The 10,175-nt window shown below is 39.7% G+C and overlaps 2 protein-coding genes across 2 annotated transcripts in view; one reads left to right on the top strand and one right to left on the bottom strand.

Moving 5' to 3' along the window:
* Window positions 1-1,679: 1,679 nt before the first annotated feature.
* LOC139667218 (secretory phospholipase A2 receptor-like) lies at window positions 1,680-5,204 on the top strand. Its single transcript, XM_071546651.1, has 5 exons — window positions 1,680-1,782; window positions 2,103-2,489; window positions 2,657-3,004; window positions 4,243-4,337; window positions 4,867-5,204. The coding sequence occupies exons 1-5, from the start codon at window positions 1,743-1,745 to the stop codon at window positions 5,008-5,010; spliced, it is 1,014 nt and encodes a 337-aa protein (XP_071402752.1). The 5' UTR covers window positions 1,680-1,742; the 3' UTR covers window positions 5,011-5,204.
* A 2,232-nt stretch (window positions 5,205-7,436) lies between these two features.
* sorcs2 (sortilin-related VPS10 domain containing receptor 2) overlaps window positions 7,437-10,175 on the bottom strand; it is a gene marked incomplete at its 5' end in the record, with an annotated part of 59,857 nt that continues 57,118 nt past the window's right edge. The window contains 2 exons of the mRNA XM_071546646.1: window positions 7,437-7,781; window positions 9,185-9,390. Of these exons, the coding sequence (XP_071402747.1) occupies window positions 7,717-7,781; window positions 9,185-9,390 (271 nt within the window). The remainder of the gene's footprint in view (window positions 7,782-9,184; window positions 9,391-10,175) is intronic.

Genomic DNA, 10,175 nt, shown 5'->3' with positions numbered 1-10,175 from the left:
GAGACCGTGGGTTTTCCCAAACTGAATAAATACCACACATATAAACACAAAACTGCCTTGCTAGCTCAATCTTGTTGTAACTAAGATATCTGCTGAAAAAAATAATTTTTCCATGGACAGATTTAGCTACTACGTCCGCGAACTTCACGTGTATTTTTAAGCTAGTAGCGCCGTGTCACAGACTCACCGGCACAGCTGATGGAGGATGCAGAGCGTCTGGTAACATCAAGGCTGAACAGAGTTAACGTAGCGTTATATTTAAATATATTGCATGATAATATATGGCGGAGTAATATTTAGTGATGAGCACGGCTAGGTGTGCTGTCATGCTGATTTGATCACGTTCTAAATGTCTAGTTGACCAATCAGATTGCTTGATCGGAACTACCTGTTGTATAATCAGTAGTTAACACTGGCATCCCTACCACAATGCACTATTTCTCTGTCTTTCTCATTCATTCTCTTTGTCTCTCTCTCTCTCTCTCTCTCTCTCTCTCTCTCTCTCTCTCTCTCTCTCTCTCTGTCTCTCTCTCTTTCATTCTCTTTTTCTCATGCTCTCTCTGTGTGATGGCATTTTGGATTTATCTTTTGAGACATTGACAAAAATGTTAAACTGGTATTGGATTTAAAATATGACAAAATCTAGGTGTGTCTGGTGTTTATTTGTTCTAGAGAGGCACCATATGTTTGAAATGCAGACCTAATTTTACTTATAGAGTGTTACAGTACAAAATTTTCAGCGGTACCGCAGAGAAGTCATTTCTTTTGGTCATGGAAATTAAGTTAAAGGTTGTGGAGAAGTCATGGAAAAGTGTATGAACCCTGCATGTATCAACTGGATGAAAGATTCATTCCAAAATGAATGTGTCACTGCCCATGACAAATGTGTGGCTCTGAAAAACTTCAGAACAAAAGCATATTCCCAAAGTCAACCGTTAGTGTGTTTTTTTGCCTAAAGAGTGCAATACATGGAATAGACATATAACCTTTGTCATCTATCAGTAGCAGAGGCGAGAAGCAGCAGTAAAAAATTTCCCTTGATTTGCAACATCCACTCCATGACTAGCTCCCACAGACAAGAGCAGATAATACAAACAGACTGCTATGGAACAGCAACAATTTTACACACGTCCAGTACAGAACAAACAGGCTGAAAGCAGCAACCCTGCCTACAGCAGTCAGACTGTACAATACAGAACTGAATGGAACAAAAGATGGATAGCTGAAGTCTTTGGGGTCTGTTTCTGTTTTTGTTTTTGTTTGTTTGTTTTGTGTTGTATATTGTTGTTTTTTATGGCATTTTAAAATGTATGCATGGTTGTATGTAAGTGTATGGTTGTGTTTTGTAAATGCGTATGTATGAGTATGAATGTATGGGTGCATGTGTGTATATAGATATGTATAGTTTTACATTTTTATGATGTACAATCATATATAGATATATTTCTATATTTATTAATGTAAATTCTGCTTCTATTCAGTTGTTAACTGTGAGCATGAATACTAATAAACTGAAACTCAAACAAAGTCAACCATTAGTGTGTTTTTTGCATAAAGAGCGCAGTGGATGGAATAGACATATGACCTTTGCCATCTATCAGTAGCAGAGGCGAGAAGCAGCAGTAAAAATTTCCCTTGATTTGCATATTGGCATCATTGATACAGGTAGAAGATGCTTTAAAGTGGTGTACAACAGCACATTGAGCACAGAGCGCAGAGGAACTGTTCACTCATCCAGCATCATGAAGGAAAAGGTCGTGTTGGGTATCTTCTTTCTCTCAGGTCAGTGAAATCTTTGTTAGGGTCAAATTGTGAATATGATTGTATAATACTGATACAATATTATACACAACGGTGTATAGTGTTATTGTAATACAATACACAATACTATGTACAATAGTGATTTGCTTATTCTTGTTACCATACTGCTGATTCTCTCAGAGAAAGTACCATGATGCCAGTTTGAGCAACTCAAGCACATTACCTGACATGTTAAAAGATGTAAATAACAAGTGGCCATGTATGTTGACACAGACGTTAGAGTGTGGATGCAAACCTAGCTCTACAGCCTCACAGCACTCATACAGACTTTGTCCTCACAGGGTGGCACACCTTCTCCACATGCCTTCCTCGTCTGTACCACTATGTTGCTGAACCAAAGACCTGGACCGAAGCCCAGAGCTACTGCAGAGAGAAATACACAGACCTGGCCACCATAGACAATATGGAAGAAATGAACCAACTCATTAACACAGTTCCATCTTCAGATTATTATGAGGACGTCTGGATTGGCTTACATGATGATTGGAGGTGGTCTTTTTCAGATGTGTCTTACTACACAGACGGTGGGCCTGACTACAGGAACTGGGACACATGGACTGACAATGAACCTGATTTTGGGAATGGTCAGTTCTGTGTGAACGTTGGAGACAATGGGGGATGGTGGGATGATGGTTGCACCTTAAATTATCCATTCATCTGTTATAAAGGTAAGAACATAGTAAAGCATATTTTCTGCTCCCATGATGATGATTATGAAGTCTATCTTAAACCAAGCCCAAATCCGAACTGGGGCATTTATTTTAGTTTGATGGTAGGTCTGGGTTCCTTTCCAAAGGACTCATCAATCCACTTCTGTTCCAAAATCTAATTGTAGGAACAACGATGGATCCCAAATTTGTTGTTGTGAATGATCGAATGAATTGGTCCAGTGCTCAGAGGTACTGCAGGGAGAACTACATAGACTTGGCTAGTGTGAGGAACCAGAATGAGAACCAGGAGATCCAGAAGTTGGTGCCACGGGGAGATTGGGCCTGGATTGGCCTGTACAGAGGGCCTCTGAGTCGCTGGTCTGATGGGAGCAACTCCTCCTTCACTTACTGGGAGAAAACACCAATCCCCATGGCCAATAAGATACAATGTGCTGCAGCACTAAGGAAGTCATTCAAATGGAGAGCAGTGCCTTGTACTAACAGATATCCCTTTGTCTGCTACAGCGTCCCTGGTGAGTGATTTGCTGTACTTTGGTGGAGCAGATGGAATGGTGCATTGGATGAGAATAGATTTATTAATTTTATTTATTTAACCTTTCTTTAAACAAGGAGAGTCTCATTGAGATTCAAAATCTCTTTTTTAAGAGAGACCTGGCCAAGACAGCAGCAATTACATATAGATAAAGTTACAGATGATACAACAAAGAAAATAACTTACAAATCATGTCAAAGACAAAAGAACTAACCATTTAGACACAGTCACAGTTCCCTGTTGAATGTATTTCTAAGTCATTTAAAATGTTTTTAAAATTTCAGCTTGTAGGGCATTCCAGGAGGAGGGAGCTGAGTACCTGAAGCCCCTCAGTTACTCAGTTCTGTACGGACCTTAGGAACAGATAATAAGTACAGAGCAGAAGAGCGAAGCCTGTAGCTGCCAGTATTACGTACTATGTAAGAACAAAGATAGAATGGAAGCATACCAACAATGGACTTTAAATGAATAAAAGTCATTGTGTATGCCTCCATATGGACAATGAGGGCCAGGTAGCCTTGATATACAACACACAGTGATGTATGAGAGCTTTAAAGCCAGTCACAAACCTCAGTGCACTATGATAAACTGCACAGATGCATTCAAATAATCAATCACAGGGCAGTCACCAATCTCTTCCTGGATTCAAAGGAAAAACAGGTCTTATTTTGAAAATAAAAACTTAGTTATAATTTTAACTTTAATCGGTAATTCATATTTCCCCAGCTTTACCCAAGTCTTAGTTGAACCACTGATAGCAGATTTTCTTTTAGGTATCTTGTAATTACTCTTTTGATCTCGCCTTCTCTGTACCTAAAGAAATCCACAAATCCCCATATTGTACCTCCAGACCATGGTCCAACCCTACACCCACATACCTCCAGACCATGGTCCAACCCTACACCCACATACCTCCAAGTCATGATCTAGTCCTACATCCCCATACCTCCAGGCCATGGTCTAGTCCTACACCCCCATACCTCCAGGCCATACTCCAGTCCTACACCTCCATACAGGCCATGAACGTCTAATTCTTCATGTATAAAATAATGTGTACATGCTTTAGACAGCATTTAAACTGAAAAGACTCTCATGACATTACTTATGTCATTTTCCTGGCTAGGTATCTCAAAACTACCACCATGTCATCGTATTTGTTCCCACAGCAAGCTAATATTTTGTTTCTCTTCTCATTTTACCTATCTTTGTCTCTATAAGTGCAAATGAAGCAGGTATTTAAGCTGAAGGTAAAGCTGGAGGACTCCTCTGTGGATCTGAATGACCCTGCTGTGAAGGCAGACATCTTACTAAAGGCAAGTCTTCTCATGTGGGATCTAATGAATGTTGGGTGTTCCAAAAGCCTTGTGGCATTAAAGGAAAAATCCACCCTAAAATGCTTAACCAATCCCTTGAACTGGGAGAAATCCATCGTAGAAGAGGCAGAGATGTTGATATCTTCTGAAAGCAACAAGCCTCTTCTCTGGGGGTTGCTGAAAGGCATTCTGGGAAACGTAGGAAATCACTAGCATAAGTAGAAGTAAACAAGGCAAGTTGAGAGAAAGTGGGTACACCCAAAAAGTCAGTTGCAACAGTTCAGCACAAAATAACTTCTGGAATGCATTGAGCATCACAAATTGATGATCTACTAACAGTATGAGAGTGTCCAACAGTGGATTTTTCCTTTATGGTCTTCTTTATCCTGAGGGAATATGAAATGAAACAAGCATCAGAGTTTAACATAACCGCGGAGAACAGAGTGTGACACCAAGATGAGACAAATAATTCCTGTCATGAGTTTGGTTTAGTTAATGTATAAAATTAGTTGCTGTATGTGTCCTGCAGTTCCAGGACAGACTGAAGGACCAAGGGGTGACTGGAGTGGTCCTGAAGTGGCGACAGCAACCTGATGGAAAAGTCTTCCACAAGGAGGAAAAAAGTCCTGAGAAGAAAGAGAAAAAGAAGCCACAGAAAAAGAGTGAACTCTGAAATTTTAACCCAATTTAAGATTTGCTTAGTGTAGTCTGATTTCCACTGTGAATGTTCTTTCTATTACTGCTACTAAACAGAATTTACCATGTAGTTTTCAGAATAATGAATACTTAGCCATAGCCTTGAATGTGTAGCCTGTCTAGAGTTTGGTCTTTCATCATCAATGTTGTTGTGAGTTTTCATGAAATCATCTCCTGAATAAACCATAATTACAAGCTGACGCTTTGTAACAAGCCTCATGTTTGTTTGTGAAAAAAACACTCAAATGAAATTTATATAAATATAAAAACAACAATAAACATACAGTTATGGGAGTGATTTATTCCAGGATGCAGGTTAAGTGCACTATGCTTCCTGATGAGGATGCTTTAACATTTTTTTTTTATACCAAAATCAATACAACAAACAAACCAGCCAAAAGAGGAAAACAAATCTAACAGTGTGGTCAAATTCACATGGTCTGTGCCATCAGTTGTGAAAGTCCTTCATGAATATATTGGACTACTGAAATTCCCACTTTCCCCTTTGTTAAAGGGGAACATGATAAAAAGACGACACATCACTAGAAAACTAAGAACACACTGAACATGAGCAGAATATGTACAAAAGATGAGTGTGAACATGTGAATCAGAATGGATGAGTGCCATCTGCTGTTTGCTTGTATCAAATACAAGACCAACCAAATGGTGATCTTGCCAATAACAGTAGCATTGATTGAAGTCTATGCTCTTCAGTGACCTCTGTAGTCCCTAAAGGTCTTTAGTTCAGAGTCTATAGACTTGTTCAGTTGCTGTCCAATATATATTATACCTTCAAGACAGCACTGCTTACATCATTAGTGCAGTCAAACCAAAAAACTCAGCAAAAGGCAATAAAAACACTGACCAATGTTTACAAGTACAGAGAAAAATGACAAAAATTGACATACAAGTGTATCAAAAATATCCATATATGTAGTCGTCACTGTGTGTAAATGTGAATATCGTAGATAAGACAATTAAATTTTTTCCAGTTAACAATGAAGACCATAAAATCATCTTGTCTAAGAAGGTTGCTTATGAGATTACACTGAAAATATTGAAAAAATTATGAAAGTGAAGCAGGCAATGGCATTGAGGAAACTGTGTCATCTTACGGTGAGAATTTGCAATTCTCAAATTCAGGGAATTCAGTGAAGGGCCACTCCAAAAAAAAAAAAGAAAATGCTGTGTATTTTGGTATTAGTGTAAAATACTCACACTCATGTCAAGGGGGTTATGTACAAGGTGGAGATTGTTCATATTTACACATTTACATACAACAAACCAAATCTTTATGGAGACATGATTCCACCGCTGGCTATGCCTAATATAGGCTTATACAGTAAAATATCGACTACATCTTTCCTCCATGACGACGACCTTTTGTCTCCAGGGGAACGAGTCCACTTTGACCTCTGACCCAGAGAGTGTGGGGAGGAGGAAGGGGGGTGCACTGTTACTGTGTAGTAATAAATAAATACAAGAACAGGTAATGTCCTTGAGCAGATTCCAATCTGCTATTTGAGGCACCATGGGACAGACAATGAGCTCCTACGAAGGTGGTGGTGATTTTGAACATCACACGCCAAACTACTGTAGATGTGTCACTGCTCAACAAAACACAGAAACACAAAGAAGCTGTGAAGTATCTGAAGTTAATGGGATCATTCTGAATACTGAAAGACATGTTGTAAGCTCAGCTCTCCAAGTTACCTTGTGTGTGTGGGAATTAAAGAAAGTGCAACACCACCCTCTTGTGTTTGCATGCGTACACTCTTCATAAGCCGCACAAGGGTTCATCTCATCCTTCTCTCCTTGGAAAGAATATTATTGCCTTTGAAGAGTGAGAGTGTCTAGTAATTTTGGGAGCCTAAAACAATATTGTAAATGGGGGGGTGGGTGGGTTCAGCCTAAATACACGCTGCCCTCAGTGCCTACCATTGAAAATCAGCCTAGCACACGCTGGTCTTTGGCCACTAAACAGCTTGTGTGGCTATGGCCTTTTGGTCACAATTCAAACCCCCTGTACCCTCTGCTTGCGAATATGATTTGGAAACTATTGTTGCAAGGGACGCTGGGGGATGTGTGTGTGTGTGTGTGTGTGTGTGGATTCATGAGCGACAGCAGACAAAGTATACACAGATTATTCAACCCCCCCAAAAATAAAACAAAAAAACCCCAAAATATAACAGATTAGTGAGTTGTTCTTGTTGCGACGCTTTCAGGACCTCCATCCTCACCGGGTGTCTTTCTGTCCGGGTCTCCGAGGGGGGTGGGGCGGGTTGTGGGTGAGGGTGTTGGGTGGGGGGGGGGGGGGTATTAGCAACGACACAACGCAACAAAATGATGTAAAAATACACCCCACCCACCCACCCAGGTGAGGAAGAGAGAGAGGCGGAGGGGAAGGAGGAAGGACGGGACGGAGGTGCACGGGCCAGTCGAGGAGGCCGTGGAGTAGAGGTGAAGAGTCCGAGGAGGAGAAAGAATGTGGAGGAGATAGAGGGAGGTCGCCCCCTCTCCTCCTTGGGATGACATGGGGGTTGATGTTAGAGTGGAGGAGGGGGAGGAGGAGGAGGAGGAAGGCAGAGTGGAGTCCCTGTGCTCGTTAGCCTGCTAGGCTAAGCCAGGCTAGGCTAGGCCAGGCTAGGCTAGGCTAGCTCGTTAGCGTTGCCGCGGCAGCCATCAGCTGGTCAGGTAACTGTGTAGCTCTCTGGAGTTGATGCTCAGGACCACGCCTGAATGGTTGCCTGGCAACAAGAGTGGGGGGGAGGCAGAGGAACACAGGTTGAGGATACAGGCGAGGAAATGAGCAATGGCGTCTAAATCATGTAAAGTTTTGGTTTATAGCACTTTGTATCATTGGTTTTCGCTATCGTAGATATATATATCAGTTATATATACAGTATATATCAGTTATACAATCATGCATGACTGTTTTGGTAACACTTTAAATGTTGGTCATAACCAGTGATGTAGTGGTAAATAAAAGGGTGGGTACACTTAAAGTATGACCTCCAGTCTGTGATTGTCAAAAAGCAACCATTTAAACACAATCATTTTGTCCTTTTCTCCATAAAACCTTTAACTTACATAAATCTCATATTACTTACTATGACGTGTACAAGTTTTTGTATAAAGACTTAATATCATCCTAAAAAGGTGGTTAACTGTGTTAAAAAACTGTGTAAAAAGTTGTTAAATTGAGTTCAGGAACGTTTACTTTCCACTACATCCCTGATCATAAGGCATTTTATAGCCATCATATGAACATTATAATCACATCATAATCACATCAGAAAATGTCATATCATAATGTATTATGAATATCATATGACACAGTGATCCCTTATAAGATATATAATTACCATACTATATATTTATTTGGTATGTTAAGCATTATAAGCCTCTATAAGCACATAATTAAGACATCATAATCACATCAGAAAATCATATTATGAGATGGCACAGTAAAGGAATTGCAGTTTTCTGACATGATTGTGATGTTATTATAATGTGCTTATGATGGCTGATAAATAAATTATAAACTTATAAACAGCCTGATATGATATTTTCGGTAACACTTTCTATGAAGCCCGTGTCTATAATGAATTATAATCATACTTATAACACATTATAATGCCATCATAATGCATTATAAGTATAGTTATAATCATGCATAGACAGTTATAATGTTTTATAACATTAATCATAATCTGTTAAAGCTTTTTCATTTAAGTGGTAATGAAAAAGCTTTATAACAGATTGTAAGTAATGTGTTTATAATGTTATAAAACATTACAACTGTCTATGCATGATTATAACTATACTTATAATGCATTAAGATGGCATTATAATGTGTTATAAGTATGATTATAATGTATTATAGACACTGGCTTCATAGAAAGTGTGCAAATACAATGCTCCATTATAATGACCATACAATGCCTAGTGACCGACATTTAAAGTAAAGCGTTACCCTTAATTTAAACACCAAACTTCGAGGCCTTACTAATACCAAGACTAATAAAGACTGAAAAAACACAAACTCCTCCAGTACCTTGGTGTGTGTTAGCTGCTGGTGTTAGTGGCTTGGGTTTTTAGTAGCAGTGGTTAGTGGTAGTCCTGATAAGGGAACGGAAGGCGGGGCTACCTCCTGCGTTACCTAGAGTCTGCGAGTCCAGGTCGTCGTCGATGAACTCCTCGCCCTGGATGATGTGCTGGGTGTCCTCGCTGTGGTTGACGGGGCTGGTCATCTCCTGCTCCTTCTCGTTGTGCATCTGGGCGTAGACGTTGCGGCTGCCCGGCAGCTTCCTGAAAAACAGCGGGGGATAGGCGTCCTCAGTCCTAAGCCGAGGACTGCGGCGTTTGTTGTTTTCGTAAGACCGGGCCGTGTTTTCGCACTGTTTCTCATTTGAGTGACATGTTTGTTTTTTTTTGTTGTGGGGGCGTTTTGTGTTCGGGATGCGGGGAGGTGCTGTCGGTGTTTTACGGGCGTGAGGAGAGAGCATGCAGTTACACAAGTTATCACACACGGAGACAGTATATTGATCAACTGATATTTACCATGCAAGTCACCCATATAAAAACTAGAGTGCAGTTACATATTGTGTTCATGCATTGGATGGGTAGTGCTACTGACTGCACCATCACAATATTTAAACATATTCTAGTTTGCAAAGTAACAGCAGGATTAGACCGATATAGCTTTTTGTGTGCCGATACGGATATGATATTTTGTCCCGATATTCAATATCTTTCAGTTTGACCAATTTCATGCCAAAATGAAACAGCATTTGGACAACTCTCCATTGTACGGAAGCGTAATGCTTTCACTTTTTCTGAATAACGAGATAATTATCTCAGAATTCTGAGAAAAGTTTTCATGGAAAAAAAAAGAAATTCTGCTCTGTTTTTCTGAGATAATCTTGTTAATTCAGAAAAACAGCAAATGCTCTGTTTTTCTGAATTAACAAGATAATTATCTGAGAAAAACAGCAGAATTTCTTTTTTTTTTTTTAAATGCTGTTTTTCTGAATTAACGAGATAATTATCTCAGAAAAACAGAGCATAATTATTTTTTTTCCATGAAAACTTTTCTCAGAATTCTGAGATATTTATCTTGTTAATTCAGAAAAACAGAG

This window comes from Centroberyx affinis, unplaced genomic scaffold, assembly GCF_046629955.1.
Source record: "Centroberyx affinis isolate AG114_WGS23_722 - 3 ecotype Tasmania unplaced genomic scaffold, CSIRO-AGI_Caff_v1 ptg005371l_1, whole genome shotgun sequence".
Classification (NCBI taxonomy): Eukaryota; Metazoa; Chordata; class Actinopteri; order Beryciformes; family Berycidae; genus Centroberyx; species Centroberyx affinis.
The sequence above is the reverse complement of the archived record's forward strand: the minus strand, read 5'-3'. Positions and strand labels throughout refer to the sequence as shown.